The sequence below is a fragment of the Typopeltis vanoorti genome, chromosome 6 (genome assembly GCF_054136105.1).
Source record: "Typopeltis vanoorti isolate ZY-2024b chromosome 6, IOZ_Tvanoo_1.0, whole genome shotgun sequence".
NCBI classification, from domain to species: domain Eukaryota; kingdom Metazoa; phylum Arthropoda; class Arachnida; order Uropygi; family Thelyphonidae; genus Typopeltis; species Typopeltis vanoorti.
In genome coordinates, this window is record NC_143554.1 from 65,157,666 (window position 1) to 65,182,068 (window position 24,403).

At 35.0% G+C, this 24,403-nt stretch overlaps 1 protein-coding gene across 1 annotated transcript in view; it reads right to left on the reverse strand.

Moving 5' to 3' along the window:
- The window catches only part of LOC150105502 (calpain-7-like), a 237,561-nt gene that overhangs the window by 181,437 nt on the left and 31,721 nt on the right, over positions 1–24,403 (reverse strand). The window contains exons 3-4 of the mRNA XM_090394849.1: positions 18,347–18,455; positions 13,365–13,525 (exon numbers count right to left, since the gene is read on the reverse strand). Coding sequence (XP_090250975.1) covers positions 13,365–13,525; positions 18,347–18,455 — 270 coding nt within the window. The remainder of the gene's footprint in view (positions 1–13,364; positions 13,526–18,346; positions 18,456–24,403) is intronic.

Sequence of the window (24,403 nt, forward strand, 5' to 3'; positions counted from 1 at the left end):
ACCTCAACAAATTTGGATGCACGAGACTGTCCCAAATTTGGGAAACTTTTATCAGAAGAACTTCAACCCAAAGGCCAAGAACTACCAATATAGCCTGCCAGGGGGCACCATCAGGACTTTAGGAAAACGTTAGCTTCTTAGCTTCAGTCTCATTTGCTGTTATTAGTACTTGTGTGCACGTGTCTTTGTAGTAAGTTCCCAAGAAGATGGCAACGTGACGTTTGCCGAAATATCGGAAAGTATATATTAAAGTTTATTTAATTTATATTTCTAGTATACGCTGTCAATTCCTTAAATATTAGTTATCATGTTTAACCAGCGTATAAGCCTCTCAACAAGAATAATGATCATCCACGGAGATCTCTTTGCACGCAAGGCCCGCCATTACGGCAAACTGAAGCTGAAGTTATCCAGACAACTTAACCGTCTGGCATTCCTAAAACGCTGCCGGGATAATCAAGTCATCCCGAACTGTGTAAAATTTAAACACCGCTTTGTCTCACAGAAAGCTCTCCGTATTTACAACCGGGCTAGCCAGGCATTATTTCGGGAGCAAATTTCCGCTACACGCGGTTCCCTAGCCGACATAAACAGAGCTATTTTAACGCTAGAAAATGAGCTTTCACATACGCTTAATCACGAGCTTTGGTCAGTCCTACATGACGTCTCGTATACGGCAGCTAAAAAAGAATTTGAACGAATACGGAGCCGACATATCAACAAGTTTGATAAATTAATAAAGAACTCTGCGTCCAAACCTAAACTATAAACCAACACTGTAGTTAACCTTTCTTCAGCTACCTTGAAGCCTGAAGCACTCAACGCTCTGTCACGTGGTCACAACTTCGCCATTGCTCCTAAGAAATTACCGGCCGAGGAATTAATGATCCAAATTGAATGCGGGATTCGCCAACTTCCAAACCACATCGCCAACGATATTAGATTGGATGTAGCCTGTGTTTTCAATAAAGCAAAACCTCCAAAATCCAACATATCCATTAGTGAATACAAGTCACTCCAAGAATTGAAGAGAAACAAAGAAATAGTGATCACCAAAGCGGATAAGGGGAATGCCACTGCGGTACTCAATCTTAAAGACTACACAGGTAAGCTCAAGGCTTTATTATTAGATCGTTCCACTTACCTCCCCATTGATTACAATCCCACCAACTCACAAATTAGAAAACTCCATAGGCTCCTTAAGAAGGTCACTTCTTGGCCTGTGGAGATTACCAACAGACTAAAACCCTAAACGTGTGGACAGACTTATGTGTTCGTCGAACATGTTGTTTATTATTTTAACGGTATAATAGAACACAGAAACTAAGTAAATAATTAATTTATTAACTTGATGCTGATATTTCGCTGGTATCATAACCAGCATCTTCAGAGCACAAAAACACTGTTTGTCACAATACGCGAGACTAAAACAACATGGTGTACTTAAACAAAATTGTAGCAGCAACACAAAGACTAGAGTCCTGATTTTGGTGCCCTCTATCTGAAAAAAAAAAAAAAAAAAAACGCTATCATATATTACTAGAGTCCTAGAAAAGTGCTAGTTTTTTCTTAATATGACTGTCTCCCAGATCTTCGGCAAGTTAATACAGCCATATTTGTTGAGATTTGGAGTGTGTTTTAGGGCTTCTGTCACCTCTAAGAACAATCTCTCTGATTTGTATGGGTTTCTGTGTAGTACTTTTGTGTTTTTCCAGTTGATCCTGTGTGCAGGGGTATCCAGAGCATGGTCTGCTAGGCCCGACTTCCTATAATGATATTTCCGGACGTATCGTTTATGTTCGCTGATGCGGATATTCACAGTTCTTCCTGTTTGACCGCAGTAGGCTTGATTGCATGAGCAGGGTACTTGGTAGACTCCTGGATGTGATAAAGGAGGAATGCTGTCCTTGGGTGAGCAGATGAGGGTGGCTAATTTGCTACATGGTCTGAATGTAGTGCGTAGTTTATGTTTATTGAGAATTCTTGAGATCTTTTCGGGATGGTGACTGTTTTGTTGTAGTTCTCTGTGGTGGATGGTGGGAGGGGTTTCTTAGGAGTGTTTAGTATTTTGTTTATTTTTTGTGGGTTGTAGCCGTTGGCCAAGAAGGTGTGGCGTAAGTGAGTCAGTTCAGCAGTAAGAGCCTTGTCATTTGAACAGATTGCTCTCGCTCTAAGGGTTAGCGTTTTTAATATGCCATATTGTTGAGAAGGATGATGGTGTGATTGTTTGTGTAAGTATCTGCCTGTATGTGTGGGTTTTCTGAAAACTGAAAATGATAAGGAACCATCTGGGAGACGTGTGATAAGTGTATCCAGGAAGGGCAGACAGTTGTTGGCTTCCAGTTCCATAGTAAAGTGGATTTTTGGATGTTGGCTATTTAAATGTGCTAAGAATGTTTTCAATGTCTCAGGGCCATGTGGCCAAATAGCAAGCACATCATCAACATAGCGTAGCCAAAGTGTTGGTTTGAGAGTGGCTGTATTGATTGCTTGTTTTTCCAGGTGTTCTATGTAAAAGTTGGCTCAAATTGATGGGACAGCCATGGGCTCCCCCCTTTCTCCCCCCCCAGCCAACTTTTACATAGAACACCTGGAAAAACAAGCAATCAATACAGCCACTCTCAAACCAACACTTTGGCTACGCTATGTTGATGATCTGCTTGCTATTTGGCCACATGGCCCTGAGACATTGAAAACATTCTTAGCACATTTAAATAGCCAACATCCAAAAATCCACTTTACTATGGAACTGGAAGCCAACAACTGTCTGCCCTTCCTGGATACACTTATCACACGTCTCCCAGATGGTTCCTTATCATTTTCAGTTTTCAGAAAACCCACACATACAGGCAGATACTTACACAAACAATCACACCATCATCCTTCTCAACAATATGGCATATTAAAAACGCTAACCCTTAGAGCGAGAGCAATCTGTTCAAATGACAAGGCTCTTACTGCTGAACTGACTCACTTACGCCACACCTTCTTGGCCAACGGCTACAATCCACAAAAAATAAACAAAATACTAAACACTCCTAAGAAACCCCTCCCACCATCCACCACAGAGAACTACAACAAAACAGTCACCATCCCTTACATTAAAGGCACATCCGAAAAGATCTCAAGAATTCTCAATAAACATAAACTACGCACTACATTCAGACCATGTAGCAAATTAGCCACCCTCATCCGCTCACCCAAGGACAGCATTCCTCCTTTATCACATCTACTACGGTCAAACAGGAAGAACTGTGAATATCCGCATCAGCGAACATAAACGATACGTCCGGAAATATCATTATGGGAAGTCGGGCCTAGCAGACCATGCTCTGGATACCCCTGCACACAGGATCAACTGGAAAAACACAAAAGTACTACACAGAAACCCATATAAATCAGAGAGATTGTTCTTAGAGGTGACAGAAGCCCTAAAACACACTCCAAATCTCAACAAATATGGCTGTATTAACTTGCCGAAGATCTGGGAGACAGTCATATTAAGAAAAAACTAGCACTTTTCTAGGACTCTAGTAATATATGATAGCGTTTTTTTTTTTTTTTTTCAGATAGAGGGCGCCAAAATCAGGACTCTAGTCTTTGTGTTGCTGCTACAATTTTGTTTAAGTACACCATGTTGTTTTAGTCTCGCGTATTGTGACAAACAGTGTTTTTGTGCTCTGAAGATGCTGGTTATAATACCAGCGAAATATCAGCATCAAGTTAATAAATTAATTATTTACTTAGTTTCTGTGTTCTATTATACCGTTAAAATAATAAACAACAGACTAAAACCCTATAACTCTAGACCCCCCCCCGCATATATGGGCTCCCAAAAATACACAAAGAAAATGTGCCATTACTTCCCATAGTGGATGGCATTGATTCCCCCACTTACAAACTAGCCAAGCATTTAACCAAAGCACTCTCACATTATACTGGCAATACACCATCACACATAAAAAAACTCAGCCCACTTCAAAGCCAGTGTAGAAAACCTTACACTCCAACATAATGACATAATGGTCAGTTTTGATGTCTCCTCCGTATTCACGAATGTCCCCCTCAAAGAAACCTTAGAGCTAATCCAAGCTAAATTTCCTCCCGATATCTCAGCCCTATTTCAGTTTACAATGAACTCAGGCTATTTCGTTTGGCAGGAAAAATTCTACAAACAGATAGAGGGGACAGCCATGGGTTTACCACTTTCCCCACCCTTGGCCAACTTCTTCATGGAGACGTTTGAAGAGAAAGCCTTAAACTCAGCACCACAAAAACCTACCATATGGCTTCGCTACGTTGATGATGTTTTCGCTATTTAGCCACATGGCCCGGATTCACTCCTCTCCTTCCTAACACAATTAAACAACCAACACCCTAGAATCAAGTTCACCCTGGAAAAAGAGGAAAACAATAACCTCCCCTTCCTAGACACACGTCACCCGCCAACCTGATGGAACCTTGGTTTTCTGAGTTTATAGAAAACCCACCCATACAGGCAGATGCATTCACCAACAATCCCATCACTCCCCCTCACAACAATATGGAGTTATTAAGACATTATTCAACAGGGCAAAAATAATCTGTTCAAATGATCAAGCCCTAACTACTGAACTAAATCACATCCGTGACACTTTCTCAGCCAATGGCTACCCCCTCCAAAAAATCCAAAAAATACTTAACCCAGTTATCCACAACCCACCACCCCCTCCCCTTCACAAAAAAGATTACTCTAAATCCATCACCATTCCCTACATCCGAGGTGCCTCGGAAAAAATCAATAAAATCATAAAAAACATGACTTGACCACTTGTTACAGACCACATAGAAAACTGGCATCCCTTATCCGCTCCACTAAAGACCAACCACTTCCCCTAGACCTACCTGGTGAATACCAGGTCCCTTGCAGCTGTAAATTGTCCTACTTTGGCCAAACAGGCAGGACAGCAAATATCAGAATCTCAGAACACAAGGATTACATCCGATTTCACCAGTACAGCCACTCTGATCTTGCAGACCACGCTCTGGATACTCGCCACAGAATAAGATGGAAGAAAGCCACAGTAATACACCACAGCAAGTTCAAGTATGAAAGACTATTCATGGAATCAGCCTCGGCCCTTAGAACATGCCAAACCTCAACAAATTTGGATGCACGAGACTGCCCCAAATTTGGGAAACTTTTATCAGAAGAACTTCAGCCCAAAGGCCAAGAACTACCAATATAGCCCACGAGGGGCACCATCAGGACTTTAGGAAAACGTTAGCTTCCTAGCTTCAGTCTCATTTGCTGTTATTAGTACTTGTGTGCACGTGTCTTTGTAGTAAGTTCCCAAGAAGATGGCAACGTGACGTTTGCCGAAATATCGGAAAGTATATATTAAAGTTTATTTAATTTATATTTCTAGTATACGCTGTCAATTCCTTAAATATTAGTTATCATGTTTAACCAGCGTATAAGCCTCTCAACAAGAATAAGGATTAGAATATGTAAAAAAAAAAAAAAAAAAGAAGAATTTTCCCTTAATTCCTATACATTTCTTCCTTGTTAAAAGGGCATCATTAATAGAATATCAGCTGACAACATTCAAAATCGACATGAGTCATGTAGCAAGTGTTTATTTGGTAGTGTCTGATCACTTCTGAGTAAACAAGAGAACATACCATTAAATTTTATACAGTGCTAAACTTCCTCCTTCTAAAAATATTATCACTAAAATTAGTGGTAGCAATGTACTATTGTAATCTTGCCTGGAGAAGATCTAATTATTAAAATAAGGTTAAATGAAAAAAAAAAGATATTCTTATGAAAAATGAGGAAACTGTTCTTCAAAATGTTATCTTACCATACTGAAAAAAAGAAAGATAAGAGTTTAAGGCAGGGGTTAAGAAATAACTGATATTGTAAACATTTGAATTTCCTTACTTCACATGCCAAAGTAAGGTGCTGCTATGGGTTCTCCCATTTCATCTACACCAAGGTTTCCCAAACTTTTTTTTCCGTGGCCCAGTTATTTTAATACTTCATCTTTGTGACCCACTAAACTTTTATGGCCAATAGGTAAAATAAAACAGATTTGAATGTTCATAGAGTTTTCATTTATTATTATAATAAAGAAGCATTTACTCTTACAAAAATATAAAGAAATTAAACTAAAGCCAAGTAATTTATTAATGAGAAGTGAGATGTTGTTTGTTAACTAGAAACTTCAGGTTTGGAGGCAAGGTACATGTAATCAGTAAATACAAAAAAAAAATATGCTCTCTCTCAATGCTTAACGTGGCGGGCTAGTAAAACAAATGCCAGCCCGCCAAACGATTCAGCCGGTGGTGTAGTTGCTGCCGCGCACCCTCGCCATTAGTTGAGCTACTTTACCGCGAACAAAGAGACTGTGAAATGGTGACACGGACAGAGCAGATTTTTCGTCTCTATTAATTAAATTATTTATGCATTAGTCCCGATTAAACACTATTTACTTGTAGTTTCGTGAAAAAAAGAAAACCCAAAAACGAAACACCTAGGTTTTCGAGAGTTTTTTTAGGCAGCCCAGCATTTAGCTTTCGTGACCAGGTGCCGGGTCGTGACCCACCATTTGGAAAATGCTGATCTACAATGTCTATTTCAAACAAATAGTTGAATATCATATTTTACATCAAATCTGGCTTTCCTTAATCCATCATAACACACCTGTATCTATCTACAAACAGTATACAGCAACCCACGAATCAGCAGCAAGCATAACAGCAAATGCACGCTTTCCATTGTTTAAAGGTTTTCAAATATTCTTCACTAGGAATGTCAACTGTTTACTTTGCTTGTAGATTTTTAATTAATTTGTGTTATTTCCTGATGAAGTCAAACAAAGTTATTTCACAAAACTAGTTGAATAAAAGTTTATTTTTTTTTTGACTTCTTGTGTGTGGTTTAATACTGGAAAATAATGAGTCTAATATTTCAAACAAAATTTTGAAAACATATCCTCTGCAATCATAATCAGTCTCATTGCATGATTATATGTATTATCTGGAAAATATTTTCTTTGTTTGGAATTCTTCATTAACAGATCTGCATATAAAGTAGAATCTAAAAATTACCTTTTTTGCACAAAGACTTGAGATATAAGACTTTACTTTATGGTCAAGAAAACTAATAATAATAAAAAAAAAAAGATACAGGGATGCAAGAATTCCATTCATAACTAACAGATATGCATAATCAAAACCTTGGTCTCCAACAAACATCAATTATGTTCCACTCAGCTTATAATAAAAAAACGAGAATTTGTTTGTCAAATCAATTTTTTTTTCTGCAACAGTTACAACATTGGCTTCATAGATAAAATAAGAAATGCAATAATAAAGGCTATCAATCACCTGCTAATTATTCATTGGGTTTTTATTCCTTTTCTCTAGAAAAAATAAAAGCCAGATTTCTACAAGCCATTAAATTCAATGTCACCTCATTTTGTCCAACAGCTGTTATTCTTCTGTAGGTAGTTTTCAATATTGAGACCACGTTGTAATATAAAGAGTTTATTAAAAATAAACAATTAAAAAACCCAACAAGTTTCATGCGTCATAAGACATCATCAGGGGTAATGGTATATAAAAGTTTTACACAACAAAAGCTTATTGATGATTAATTATGCATATTAGATGTTTTTTTATAACTTCATAACTGTTAAACAAATTGATAAACCAGAATGCAAATATATTCGTTACTACATGCGTGTTGGAACATTGCATGCATGTTGTAGCATTAGAACAATGCTAGTTGTTGTCATGTTCTGTGGTTCACAGGTGCTATATCCTAGGTCCATGGCAGTTAGATTTTTGATGAAAGCAGAGCATACTTGATGTAAAATCGACCCTTAATTTTTATTGCACTGTGTAAGGATCCTAAGCATTTGTGCAGCTTTTTTAAATTTTCTTGTAAAACAGCTATTATCAATAGATAGCATTTTTGTTTGTTGCCAGAGTACTTGACGGCCAATAGTGGTTGTATGGAATGTCAAACCTGATTTGTGCTTCCTTCTTTTTTTCAATGTCTTTTACATGTTCAGACATGCAGATCTCTACAAACCTTCCCGTCTGGACTATATGACCTTCATAGATGTCTATGAGATTCATTGCTCTTGTGGCATTTGCTATGTAGGCCAGACGAGAAGGTCTGTCACTAGAGTCTGAAAAATAGGGTGGGAATGAAATGAATTGCAGCCTTATTTTAGCAGAAGATTCATAAGAAGATATGGAAGGAATATTGTGAGAATAAGGAGGAGAGGAGTTATGAAATGTATAAAGTGCAGACCAGTAAAGTTATAACTATTGTACAAAAAGCAAAGTGGGAGTATAAAAAGAAACTCCTCGTGCAGACTAAAGACTACCTAAGAGAATTTTATCATTATCCTGCAAGTAAAAGAACAATGATGCAGATGTGGGGACTATTAAAGAGTGCTCACTCTACTAAGACTATCAATCTGGTGTATTTACATGGTGCATAGTGCACCGCTACATTAGATGAAACAATAGAAGTGCATGAGAAGGAGACTGAAGATCTGTTGCATAACCTAAATAAGAATTCAGCAATAAGGACAGATGGAATATTAGCATGTGTTACAGGAATGTTTGGCTGAACTAACCAGGACCTTGACATATTTGTATAATTTAAGTCTCAGCTCAGGAAAGATCACACAAGAATAGAAAGAATGCATGGTAATCTCATTGCACAGAAGTGGTGGTGGTGGTGGTGCAAAGATTGATGAATCTAACTATCAACATATCAGTATTTCTGGAGTGAGTGTGAAGATTTCAGAGAAGGTAAGAAAATTTGCACACAGAAATAGGTTGATGCACAAGCTATACTTTTGAAGGAACAGCATGGATTTACTAAAGGAAGATTACGTCTGAGCAATATGGCCGAGTTGGATAAAGAGAATGGATACACTATGACACTGTTGGACTTTGCAAAGACATCTGATGGGATACCACATGAAAGGTTGTTTGTATAAACTGCCTTTCATGTGGTCACATAAAAAACAGCAAAATTTGGGATTGGAATATTACTGACGTGGATGAGCAAGTGGTTGATAGACAGGTATCAGAAAGTGGTATATTGGGGTGTGTGCAAATCTGACAGATTTAAGTTGACCAGTGCGATCAGTCCATGGACCACCGTTGTCCAATCTATACATTTATGAGACAGGTAAGGATCTGTCATGAGATGTTCAACCGTTTGCTAATGATGCAAGGATGGGCAAGGCAACCAGAGATGCTGCTAATATACACACAGAATGATTTGAATAGGTTGGAAATGTGAGCAAATGATAATGGCTGTCAATTCAATGTTAATAAGTGTAAAGTAATGTACTGGCCATGATAAAATTTCTGACAAACATATTATATTGGTGGGATTATGCTTGGAAAAACTTATGAGGCTGGAAATCTTGAGTTATAGTGGATAAGAAGTTTAAACATCACACAGCAAAAACTGCAAATGCAACTCAAAGTATAACTGCCCGAAACAAATACTGACATGTAAGGACAATGAAGTTATTTTGCCTCTTTACAAGGTCTTGGCATGACTATACCTAGACTACTGTGTGCAGATTTAGTCTCCTGGGTTCTGAGAGGGATAAAGAAACTGTATAAAGAGTGCAAAGAGGAGTTACAAATATGATGCTAGGATTATGGAATGTAGATTACAAGGACAGATCGAGAGTATGAGAACTGCAGGCACTGGTAAGCAAGAGAAGGATTTATAATAAACCTGAAAGGAAGTTTATAAGATACAAGTGGATGAAAGTTTGCATTATTTCAGAGATTTTTTCCTCTTGCAGAGCAGTGAGCAAGTGGAAGAATTTGCTTGAAGTGGTAGTGCATGTATGTGAATGAATTTAACAGAAGGTACAACAGGTGGCTTGGGTCATGCATGTCCTCTCTTGATGAGTTCTCGACTCTCCAGAAGTATCTGTAACAAAGATTCAAGTAGAGTGTAGTTAGTAAGTTGAGGTGGAGAGTGAAGGTTGAGGCTGCTAATTGAGATTATGATATAGAATAGTGGATCACATTTAGATATTATCTCTAAATTATGATTCACATCATTCCAGTTGGTGTTAAGACAGTAAAGTACAGCAAAGATCATGTAGATTTTTGTTTTGTTTTGAAATGTTTTTTTTTTGTGTGTGTTTTATGATTTGTTTGGACTTTATTTTTTTAATATTTTATGAGTTATAGTTTTGCTGTTTTTTTTTATATATAGTTTTATGAAAGATTTTTTGGTAAGCAGTATTAATGAAACTTTTTGTGGTGACTTTCATCGTTTGTTTAGTGTTAAGGATGAGTCAGATAATAATAGTATGCAGCAAAAGTAAAGGACTAACAGTTAAGCCACCCAGACAGAGAATTCTATATCCAGTCCACTGCATGGCTTCAACAGAGTCCCTTGCACACCCAATACTCTGACTCCCTTCATGCATGACATGCCAAAGTTGCAATAGGACTATTTGATAGCTAATCAGGAAGATTCTTGATACATTACCATTGAGTTCAGTCCCATGTGCCATCTATCTAGCAACCAGCCAGTCTGCACAATCATTTTACTACTGTACCCTTGAATGGGTACAGCGTGTTCAGCATACCCAAGCAGGGTTTGAAAAATTTTGTGCTTGTTTGCCAGTAAGCCAAATAAGGCAAATATCTCACTCAGGTGTTAGCCTGGGTGAATTCTACCCCAGTAGTCTATGATATCATAGTTATGTATTAATTTCTCAATATTATAAGCTTTTGTTAGTGCTATGGCTAATTTTGATACGACTACCAGTGTTGAAGGAAATATGTTAATTATGAGGGCTGTTCGATAAGTCCGTGCAAAGTCTAAGAGATGGTACCACTAGTACATACTGAGGTTATTTTTAGTTGCTGGCAACTGTTGGAGGATCACACACTAAGTTTCAGTCAGATAAATCTATTACTCTGTGTTTGGCGTTCATTTGAATCGATCAAGTACTGTGATTTGTGAAAATTGGATGAGAAAGAATTTCATAGTGATTAAACATTACTTTTGGAAAGGCAAAACGGCTCAGGAAACCAAAGCTAAGCTTGAATAAACATTATGGTGAGTCTGCACCTTCGATTAGAATGGTTTATAAGTCGTTTAGTAACTTTCAAAGTGGCCATATGAGCACAAGTAACGCTGAACATTCTGGACACCCTGTTGAAGTCACTACTCCAGAAATTATTGAAAAACTCCATGATATAATGATGGATGATAAAGAGTGAAGGTGTATGAAATTGCTAAGGCTGTGGGCATCTCAAATGACCATGTACGTAATATTTTACATGAACATTTACATATGAGAAAACTATCTACAAGATGGGTGTCGCATTTGCTCACACTGGATCAAAAGCATCAATGTGTGAACTGTTGCAAGGACAGATTAAAGCTGTTTCAATGGAATCCAGAGGAATTTTTGCGTTGTTTCGTAACAGTGAACGAAACATGGATTCATCACCAGCCTAGACCAAGAAACAGTCAAAACAATGGCTTGCAAGCAGGGAATCTGCACCAAAGAAAGTGAAAAACATTTATTCAGCAGGAAAGGTTATGGCCACCGTCTTCTGGGATGCTCGTGGCATAATCTTCATAGACTTCTTAGAAAAGGGCAAAACAATTACCGGAGTGTATTATGCATCTTTGCTGGATCGTTTAAATAATGAAATAAAGGAAAAATGACCAAATTGGCAAAAAAGAAGATTCTTTTTCACCACAACAATGCACCTGCTCACTCTTCTGCAATTGTGACTGCAAAATTGTTCGATTTATGCTATGAAGTCCTTTTGCATCCCCCTACTCTCCAGATTTGGCTCCCTTGGACTACTATTTCCAAACATGAAAAAATGGATGGCAGGAAAGAGATTTTCATCCAACGATGAGGTGATTGCCGAAACAATGCCTATTTTGAAGAGTTGGACAAATCATATTATATGGATGGAATCAAAAAACGTGAGCATCGTCGGACTAAGTATATAGACCTCAAAGGAGACTATATTAAAAAATAAAAAATGTTTGTCCCAAAAAAATTGTTTCCTTCATTTTTGCACGGACTTATCGAACAACTCCAGTTCTTATGTAATTACAAATATGTTATTAGTGAATATCAATCTATGAAGAAAAAAATTCATGCAATATGATGTATTTATTATTATTTTATTAATAATACTATTTTTTTTCTGATCACTTTTATGGAAAAAAGGAAACAATTTCTTCTCTGCCATTATAAACAAATGATGAAACATTCACTATCATAAATTCTCAATAAAATAAAATCCTTAAGTCTACACATAACAACATTAATGCATTTCTAAATTTTGACTAGGAAAAACTGTCAGATAAGGCTGGTGATCTCATATGACAAGGCAGCAACTTAGAAACAATTGAAAAACGCTTAGACAGGACCATTGGTAGGGTATATTCAATCCCTGAATTCAAGAAAATATGTAAAATAAAATTAAAGAAAAAACTGTTTTTATGGTTGATATTCAATTTTGCTGCTCCACAAAACTGTCACTCGCACTCATTACTTTAGTTGTTAGTAGGTCACAATGGCCTGACATTTAGGTTAGAATCAATATAATGAAATATTTTGAAAAAATAAATATTTCTTTCTCAACTTTCTAGTTTTAATATCCACAAATTCTGAATATTCCATCACTAGGTAAAGAAATAAACTAATTACCATTGTCCACAACATACCTATTTTAGGTTGCTGTGTTATGATTAATTAGTTGCCTTGCAGTATGTGCAATATATGCATGAGTACTAGGCATATCCATTACAACAAAAGCAATGATAACTGCTAAACAAGTATTTATAATGACCAGTATTCCTCAATAATGTAAGGTAAACATAGAAAAAACTACAAGATAAAACGCTAAACAGAAGAGGCATTACCTACATAAAACTATTTAAACCAAAACTTCTCTTCTGATTTACTCATTATAGATGAGCAAACAAGTGCATTTCTGAAACCCTGTCCAAAGGACCATGACCAACACCATATGAAAAGGGGGGGGGGGATCTGGTTCTGGGACCAAACATGGTAAATCGCTGCGGACAGTCTCCTACCTCCCTTCCTCAATAAACAAGGCAGTGGTGTTTTACCAGGTAATGAAAGTCATCTACAATCTAGCAATCTAACTGGCATTTTCTCCAACTAAGACAATATGCATTTGTTGAAGTATATAGTCTATTTTGATAAATTTCTGATACTATGGTGTTGAATTATTTACAACACAATCACAGAATACATCCAGCAAATTTACTAAAAAAAAAAAAAAAAAAAAAAAAGGGACAAATATAAACTTACAGCATTGATGCAAAGTTCTACTGCTTGAGAATATAATTCCACAGCTTCTTCACTGTTTCCTGCTTCATCTTCATCTAACCCTTGCCGTAAAAGAAATTCAGCTCTCTCTAACTGCTGCTGCTGCTCATTTTTCAAGTTCTTTTGTTGAATAGTATTCTTTTCTGAAAGTGCATTCATTTTTTAAAACTTAATATAAAAATATACTGTTTGCAAAATATCCAGATTTAAGTTTACAAAAGATGCAATAATTACATTACTATCGCTCTGAAATAATATTATTAATGATATAAGCATACCACGGTACATTTGTTGTTACTGCTACCCAGTGGCAGCCCGTACATAAGCACTACAACACTGCAGCACCCCCAAGGAAAATATGAAAAATTTAAATTTTGTTTGTGTTTATAAATAATAGCAATGCTTAACAACATTATATAAATGCAGTACAACATGTTAAAGGTTACAGCTTATGTTTTGACATTGATTGAATAGTTAATAATTGGAATTGTTCGATTAACACTTTAGATTACGAAACAAATGCACTGCGATCTAACGCTGATATTCGTTTGCGCTTGTCATTGCACGTTACGTCATTCCGACACTGCCCAAACAGCAGTGTATTTTTAGTGTCCATACGCATGTTATTTCTGTGAGATATGAAACATTTATTATTGGTGCGTGTGCGTGGTGAACTATTTTTTGTAAATCTTATTTTATTTTGTTAAAATAACATATAATTATTTATTTATTATAGATGCAAGGCAGAATTATGACGAGTGTCACTGTTGAAAATATGAAAAGATTTATATTTTTTCAATTATCGTTACACGAAACAAATGCACTGCGATCTAACGCTGGTATTCGTTTGCGTTTGTCATTGCACGTTACATCATTAGATACACTGCCGCATGGGCAGTGTATCTTATGCCTGCGCTTGCTATTTCTGTGAGATATAAAACGTTTATTATCGGCGCCTGTTCGTGGTGAACTTTTTTTTTGTAAATCTTATTTTACTTTGTTAAAATAACATATAATTATTTATTTATTATAGATACAAGGCTGAATTATGACGAGTGTCACTGTTGAAAATATGAAAAGAATTATATTTTTTCAATTATCGTTACACGAAACAAATGTACTGCAATCTAATGCCAATATTCATTTGCACTTGTCACTGCTATTGATACGAAATTTATTATTGGGGCTTGTTCATGGTGAGGATGAAATATTTTTAATAAAGCAATTTTTAATATGTAAATTTATTTATTAATAAATTCGTTACTGATTAGGAAAAAAAGTGTTTTTTTTTTGTTTTTGTTTTTTTTGTATATGCAGACCCACACTTAAAATTTTCACCAGCCACCACTGCTGCTACCAAACCTAGGAAAGACCTAGATCTGAAATGCAACTAAGGAATGAGGTATATTTATAATAGCTTATCTATTTTACAAGGAAACCCATGTGTCAATTCTTTCTCTGCAAAAGAAATAGAGAAGCCAGAGAGTACATTATGCACTGATAGATGTAGTGAACTATAGAAATTAAAAACCAGGTTGGTGATTAAACCAAAACTTCTCTTCTGATTTACTCATTACAGATGAGCGCAACTATTATTAAAAAAATCTACCTCCATAAGACTGGTTAACAAACACAAACCATTTGATTGAAAAGACCCATTAAGAGTTCTCACATTATTCAAACCCCGATCTTTCTGCTGAAATGGCTTTTCTACACCAAGTGAGTACAGAGGCTGTTTTCCTTAGTATGATAGGCCAATAATTAACCTGATTTGTTCATGTATATGATATAAAGACAGCCTCTGTACTCAGTAGTGTAGAAAAGCCCTTTGAGTGGAAAGATCCTTATATTTTATCTTTGTTTTTAACAATTGTAACAACAGTAGTGTGAGGTAAGTATAGCCTGGGCCTATCTCAGTGTTTGATACACCATCATCACTAAATTTAATAATTTTAATCTCAGTCTATAATGTAACTTGTTTACATGTTTTATTCTTTTCACTATAAGCAACAGCATCTCACCAATTTTATTTGTCATTGTAAACAACAATTAAATAAAAAAGAACAGGTATAAGCAGTTTATTATTTACAATGAAAGACCGAAACACAGTTCACGAAAACTGCACATTGGTTGTGAGCAAATGCAGTACCGTATAAATGGGCAATGGTCATAATTTAAGAGTAGCGGATAAGCAAATTGTCATAAGTCATAATTTGTCAATTGTCATAAATTATCACCATATTACGAGTGTAGATTATTGTTGTGATATAAGAGTATTAAATTCAGATGTAATAATATGGAACTAATAAGAAAAAATGCTATATTCTTTGTTCAAATGATTATGTTTGAGTGAAGAATACAAAAAGTGATCACAAGTATAAAATAAAAGCACTGCTACCCTACCTAGTCTATCAGAGCATTGTGAGTTAGTACTACATCTGTTTAAAAGTATGCGAGGAAGAATTTATTTTTACTGGCTTCTGATAAACTCAATATTAGCAAAATTCAAGACAAGCACCATAAATACAAAAAATATCGATGTACAAGAAGTGAAACTTTCTGGAGAATTAGAAAAGTACCACATTGACTTAACTGATGTTACTGAAACAAAGATGTCAAAAAAAAAAAAAAAGATGTTTTCTAAATACTAACTACAAGATGATATATTCAGGCAAGGCTGATAATCAAAAAAGGAATGAGTAGACATAGAAATCAATGCGAAAAACAGAAATAATTTTCTTGAATGGCAGATAGTGTTAAATAATGGGGCAAACATCACAATGAGAAATTGCACAATAGCTTATTTGTGTCTATGGTCCCACAAAAGGCTCTATAAGAAAGGGGCAGAGGAATTTTTCAAGTTATTACAGAAGGCAGTTAACGAAACAAAAAAGCTGTTTTTGTTGTAGATGGGAGCAGCAAGGTAAGAAATAATTGACATATGCATTAAAATGTTTTTGGGGAAAAAAAATAAGTAAAAGCATGCACAAATTCACATGGAAACAAGAAATAAAGTCTCATTGACAGTGTTATTGTGGATAGTCATTTCTTCATGCTGAGTCAGGACAGAAGAGTATATAGGGTATCTAAAACAAGAAGTGATCACCACTTAGTTTTGAGGTAGATGAAACTAAATATCATCTTGAAAAGGAAAATATATAAGAAATTTTTAAAAAGAATCAAAGTCAAGCAGCTTTCATCTATGAACTGTAGACTCAAATATACAAATATTATTCAGGAAAAATAAATAAATAAAAGAGCTTAAAAACAAGAATGAAATCTTAGAGCAAAAACACGATTCAGCCAGTGAGGTATGCTGTTGTTTGTTAGGAGAGAAAAATTCAAACTTCATGGTGGACTCAAGAAATTAAGAAGGTAGTCCAAGAGAAGAAGAAAGTGCATTGAAAGTCCCTAGCAAATAAGTCAGCATGTACTCTCAGAGAATACCAAGAAAAATATAGAAAAGTGAAGAAGTGTGTAAAAGTAGCAAACAAAAAGTCGTGGGACGTCTTTGGCAAAAATACAGAAGATAAATATTGGATGGAGAAATGGTGGAGAGAGAGTACTGTAAGGGAATAATCTCAGATTCTCTTACAAGTAATTAAACGAAATGAGCTGTGAAAGAACAGTGGCAGAAAATATTCAAGCAGAATGCAATCAGAAGTATTTAACAATATGCGAGGTTAAAAATGAAATATGGAAAAAAGCAGCTGAAGTAGATGATGTTCAACAAGATATACTAAAGTATCAAGGTATAAGTACACCCACCAGTTTTCTGGCACCTTTGGTTCCACAGCCTTCTGGATTAGCAGTTTTACTTGACCAATGTCTCAATAATAATAATTCATCAGTACACCTCTAATCCACTAATTATACCTTTCCCATGTCTCCAAAGCACCATAATGTGATTTAAGTGATGAAATAAAATAAATTAGTATAAATGACACACTAAAATTCTTTCACAGTTTTTATCAAGATTCATAATAATACAATTTTACAGCCAGTACAGTGATAAACTGCATGTGTTCGTCAATATTCATCTACTCTGCTAGATTTTCTTCTACAGAGTGGATGAAAACTGATAAACAATGACGATGAAGCGGGTCCCATTCTTTACATGCTCAAACAACTTAAGAATAACTACTTCTTCTTTTCCTTTGATACATTTGCCAACGTTTTCACTAGGAGAATTATCAAATGTTAAGACAGTCCACAAGTTGTGCCTTCATTTGTTTACTAAACAGTTAATAAATTTACTTCAAAATAAAAGCAAAATTAAATATTTCAGCTGATTTTAAAATGAAAACTTATCTATGACCTTTATTGAGATATTAACAGACCAGAAGCAAGAATCTATTGCTTTGTGATTAAAATAAATGAATAAATAAAATAAAATAAAATAAACATGAAAATTTCTTATTTTTCAAACCAAATCATATGACAAAGCATTTTCAGTTTTATGGCTTGATGAAACCTTTATGCAAATTCAGATTTTCAGACTACTCCATAGCTGTTTGTTGTTGTTGTGCTAAAGTACTGTATTATTCAAAACAAATCAGTGTGAAATTATTCACGGTGGTTCCAAAGAATTCCAAGTTTAGGAAATAGTTTCTGATAATACAAAAATGCATGAATGTCAAAATTAAATATGATTAAACATATATGGTTTGTATACATTTCAGGAGAAAACAAGATACATCAACATTAATTTCATTAAAATTTACAAATTGTGGAATATCATTAAAATCACACAGAACTATTACTTGGCCAACACCTGCAACATAATTTTGATAAGAAATTGATGTTTTAAGAGACAGAGAAAGTCTTTGAATGGAGCAATTCTGAGATATAAAAATATTTTACAGTGTAGAATTTTTCCAATTTTTAAATCTGGAAAATTGTAGAAGGCTTATAATGATAAAAAGATTCTTTAACACATGTATGCATACACACAAAGAACTTACGAAGCTTTAATAAGTCTTCTACCCTATTTAAATACTCTTTCACTTTCTCTGGAATGTTGGATAATTGGGAACCTGCTAAATGAGCTTCATGTAAAGCAAGGGCTGCTGCCTAAATAAAAATCAAATATTTAGATGTTAACAGCATCTGAGAGAGCAGTAATATTAACATTAAATGCTGTGTTTAAATTTTTTTTTTTAATTTACACTCATTAATACATTATAAATAGAAGTAACATAAGATGCAACACTAATCTGCATTATATTCCATTAAATAAATATCAAAACCAAAAATTTTCTATACAACATATTAAGATGAAAGTAATTATAGAACCTGTCATGCTTAAAATAATATTGAAAAACAACAAAAGTTTTTTTGTTTTTTGTATTTTTTTAAGGTAAACAATTTAAAAGGAATTTCACAGTGCACTTGGGTAGCAATGACATCATTTAGTTATAACGACTCAGGTCTAATCTAGTATGTGAGGAACATTTATACGAACTTTTCAAACTCAAGGAATTGACCATCCAAAATAGACAACTAGGCAAGATGTACACACACACATGCACACACACTTGTTATTGACCTTACTGAAAATCTAAAGTTCTTTGCTTTATCATCTTCTCCACTCTTTTCTATCTTGAGCTCTTTCAGTTCAATTCATGAATTGAACTGAAATGTAAGTCCATATCATGCAAGTCTTTTTTGGACATTATCCATCCAATGTACTCGTGATCGTCCTCTAGGTATTCCATCAGGATCATCCTGACAATTGGTTTAGCCAATCTCCCCTCACCTGCTATTTCCACATGTCTAGCTCTTGGTTATGTCTTCTCCATTCACTAATACATATCCATACCATTGGTATGGAGGGGGGGGGGGGGGTACATGATACTCCATGTTTATTGGAAGAAATGAATATTATTTGTAATCCTTTCTCAGGTGTTGTTTTATCCATTAAGCCTCTAACAGGTACAAGATGCTACAATGGTAATAATATAAACTTTTCAGGTAGCATTAACTTCCTTTTAGCTGCCTTTGGAAAATTTTTCTGCTACTGGTCCTGGTTTCTCTCAAGATACTAAAGGAGATGTTAAAACTTCTCTTGCTTATTAATCATACTACTCCACTGCTTAAAAAGTCAGGGATTATTTTCATTGCTAAAAAATCAAATGCTAATCATCTGTCTCAATACACACCTATTATTATAACCCCTATATTTCTTAGACTATTCCACAAAATATTAGTAATGCATTAAAGAAGATATTTCCTCATGATGTTCAGCAAAAGAGCCTTCATTCCTGCTGATGCATGTGTCAAAAATATCGTCATAGTAACTGCCTTAATTTCCACAGCTCATCGATCACAAGTTCCACTTTTGACTGCTTGATTGGATTTACTGAAAGCTTTTGACAGCGTCTCCTATACTATCTCCAAGAATGGGAGACAGTGTCTTCCATTCTTGAAGTGCTTTCAAGGATTGGTTGTCCTTTTCATTTTAAAGATTATATTTTTGAGTTATATAATAAGTCATCTATTGCAATTAGTATTCAAAACAAAAACATCACATATTGCTTCTATATGTTGTGTTAGACATGGAGATCCCTTATCACTTAACATAATTTTCTATTTATAGAAGAATATCTTTAATATTGTAGAAAGTTTTTTACCTTGGGTTTATTACGAGGGTAGTCTGAAATGTTCTCAGCCTCAACCATACATGGCAACACTATCGGTACGATTTTTTTTTCTAAGTTGGTACATCTTATTCTATCAAGTAGTTTGTTTTATACAGCTGTCTGAAGTTATTTGTATCCCTTGAAATTGATAAAATTGAGTATTGTGTGGTTATAAAATTCTTTGTAAAAGGAAGTTTAATGCCAAAAGAAATTCATTCGAAGTTCATGTTTATGGGCACTCTTTTCCTTCCTTTTCAACAATTAAAAAATGGACTGCCAAGTTTAAACATAGCCATACCAGCCCTGAAGATGATCCATGTGAAGGACGTCCAAAAAGTGTAACAACAGCAGAAATCATTGATCAAGTGCATTATATGGTATTGGATGGCCAGCGAGTCAAAGTGCATGAAATTGCTGATACTATATTGTTCAAAAGAACGTGTAGGATATATTTTGCATGAAGACTTGCAAATGATAAAGCTTTGCACAAGATGGGTGCCACACTTGCTCACAGCAGATCAAAAATGCAATCGCATGAAAATCTCTGAACAGTGCTTGGAGCGTTTTAACAAGAATAAAACTGATTTTGCGCATTGATTTATTACTATGGATTAGACTTGGATTCACCATTACACACCAGAATCCAAACAGCAGTCAAAGAGTGGACAGAAGCCAGTTGTTCAGCTCCAAAGAAGACAAAGTCTGTTCGATCAGCAGGAAAGGTCATGGCATTAGTGTTTTGGGATGCTAAAGGCATTTTGTTTAGTAATTATCTTGAAAAGGGTAAAACAATAACCAGGGAATATTATTCCGATATTTTAACCAGGCTAGATGAAAAAGTTCGTGAGAAAAGCCCCAGTTTGCAGAAGAAAAAAATCATCTTTCATCAGGACAATATGCCTGCCTACAAAGGTGTTTTGGCAATGGGAAAATAAGGAATCTGCACTATGAAGTGTTTGAGCATCCACCCTATTCCCCAGATTTTGCTCCCTCTGACTTCTATCTCTTCTCAAAACTAAAACTCTTCCTTTTGACTGCAACGTTTTTCTTCAAATCAAGAGGCAATAGCAGCTCTAGAGGGGTATTTTGCAGATCTTACTGAGAACCACTACAGGGAAGGGATAATGGCATAGGAATAAATGTATTAGTCTTAAGGAAGATTATGTTGAAAAATAAAAATAATTTTGAAATTATAAATTCGTTTTTTCATTGTTAGGCCAAGAACTTTTCAGCTCATCCTCATATACATTAAAGACACCAAGTTATTTTACTTGGTTTTAATCCTTATCCCAAAGAAGCAAACCAAATGTTTGCTTCCTTGGGATAAAGATTAAAACCAAGCCTAAAATTTCTTGGTGTCTTTATCTTTAATATTGTTACTGAGTAACAATATTAAAGATAATGTTATTGATATTGAGTAACAATATCAAATGTGATGTCATTTGAAGACAATTTGATACTTGTTACTGAAACTGAGATAGATCTTCAAGAGTTGTTAGACCATGCGACTCAATATTTTACTCCCTGAAGTCTTGCTATCAATGAAGACAAGTCTTTTACCATCCCCCTAATACCATCAGGTCATGATAGGAAAATGAAAGTCCAGAATTACATATTTAATGATTCCAACTGATCTCTTAAACCCATCAGTATTTTGGATGAATGGGTGGTTGGTTGGTTGATTTGTGGGTACAACCCTGCACCCCCAGCAAAGGTTACAGCAGTACACAAGGTCAAAGGTTATAGCAGTACATAAATAATCAAGGATAAATGAGTAAGTAATGTGTATGTACAAAAATTAAGTTAAGCAATGTAGTATCTATTAATACATATAAATAAAATTACAATCAAATGTGTCTGTACAAATTAATTCTTTGTAAAAGGTTAAAAACATCCTGCCATCTGTCTGAGTCTGAAATATCTGCCCGAGTGTATATGGGTTGGCTAGATAGGTAAAAATTTCATTCCTCTCTTGTGTAAAGTGCTGACACTCAACCAGAATATGACAAATAATAAGAAGCATGTTGCTTTTTTCACACACAAGTGGTCCTCAGTAAATAAGAATGTGTAAGATAATTGTCACCTATGAGGAGCCTAACAAGAACAACTTCCTCGCTTCTCTTTTTATGTTGACTAGAATGTCAATTAACTCCACCGCCGGTCCCAAGCCCAGATGAGAAAGGAGGAGGGTTGTACTTGTGGCTAGCAACTACAATATGGAAAAAACATATTGCTACAGAAACCTCAATCATTGTTGGAAAACCAACAAAAAACCAAGCTTCCCCCACTGGGGAAGCTGACAGGCAGAAAACTCCAAGAAAAACCCCTCTTTAGTCCAAAACTTTTAACCAAAATTGAATGCTGGAATATTAGGACTTTGTATGAAAGTGGAAAAGCTAATCTACTAACCAGAGAAATAGACAGATACAAAATAGAAATACTAGGTCTAAACGAGGCAAGATGGAACGGTAATGGACAAATCCAACTAATAATAAACAAATACATTTTATTTTCATGCTAACAACCGATACTAGAAGAGCACTAATTGAATGGAAACCAGTTTCTGAAAGAATCATCAAAGCTAGATTTGAAACTAAACACAGAAATGTGACTATAATAAACATATATGGATCAACAGACAATGCAAAAACAGAAGAGAAAGAAGACTTGTATGATATGCTGCAAAAAGAAGTAGATGAAGTAAAAAATAAAGATATGCTTTAAATTATAGGCAATATGAATGCAAAAGTAGGAGATACTGACGTGGAATACGAACCAATAATGGGAAAAGAAGATTTAGGAAACTGTAATGAAAAGTACAAATCCTCTCCCCTAAAAGTAAAAATTTTAGGGGAGATCCTAAAAGACTTTGGCACTTTCAATGATGTGATCATAGGAGGAACCTTATTTAAACATAAAGACATCTATAAACAGACTTGGATGTCACCTCATAAGAAATCCAAAAACCAAATAGACCATATTTTAATAAACAGACCTTGGAGAACCTCTTTGATGGATGTAAGAGTTTAGAGAGGTGCAGATGCCTTTACGGATTATTATTGATTGTAAAAATAAAAATGAAACTAAAAAAAATATTTAAAAGCAAGAACCAAAAAATTAAATACAATATATCCACACTGAAAAACAAGGATACAATAGATAAATATAAAGTAACATTAAAGAATAAATAATGAAATAAAAGTACAGATATTTCATACTGAAAATAACAGTACATCATCAGTGAGTAGAAACAAAATCAAAGAAAAAGTAATACAAGGTACATACAGTCAGTGGTTTACCAATTAAAAACTGTTGTCGCTTGCTAGAAATCAATATTAATAAATAATAATATTATTAAAAGATATTTTTGATGGTTACATAAAATAAGAATATCCCAAACTATTGGGAAAGAGAGGCAATCGTTCTGATTCAGATTTCAGCGATGTAAAAGGGCTTTGCAACTTTCTTTGAAAAGATGTTCATATTTAAATGCTTCTATGGAGAAGAGCAGCTTCATCCCACTGGATACTGTGTTTAGTGCCAATACTATGTTGTACCAGACCAGACTTTTTGAGGTTTCATGTATCCAATATAATATTGAGGTTCATTAATTCTTTTTTTTCCACAGAACAGCCTGTCTGCCCAAAATATATTAGATTACATTCACAAGGTACCTGGTAAACACCAGCTAATGATAAAGGTGACCGTTTGTCTTTTGTAGACGGCAACAGATGAGAAATTTTGTTAAGAAAATATGTGGGAATGAGATTATACTTCTTCAAAATTCTACCAATCAGTTCAGAGATGCCAGAAATATAAGGAATTTGAACCCTATTTTTTGTTGACTAATCTTGAGATGTTGGAACATAGGAGTCAATTATCTGCTAGATTTGATTAGGGTTGTAATCATTAAATTCCATCAGTGTTTTGATAGTGAGAACTTCTTGTTGTAAACTTGAGGGAGAGGAGCACACATTATGTGCTCTATTAATATTAAAAACTTGATAACACCAATTTTTTGAGAGGCATGATGAGCAGACTTTTGATGATTATATTTACGAGTAAAGGTAGGTTTTCGATAAACACTGGTTGATAAATTACCAGAGGCTATGCACCTAAGGATGTCCAAAAAATGGTAAACTGCCAGCCTGTTCTTTTTCCATGGTGAACTGAATTGTGGGTGAAGGCTATTTATTGATCTGTTGTAGGAAAGTGGTAAGTTCATTTTCAGAATTAATTATAATCCTACAAAAACACAAATAAACAATTAAATAAGCTGCTTGATGAAGTTATTAGTTGGGATCAGAATACTTTGGACAAGTTACTCACTCATTTTGGAAGAACTCCTCGTTTATATGGCCTCCCAAAAATTCATAAAGA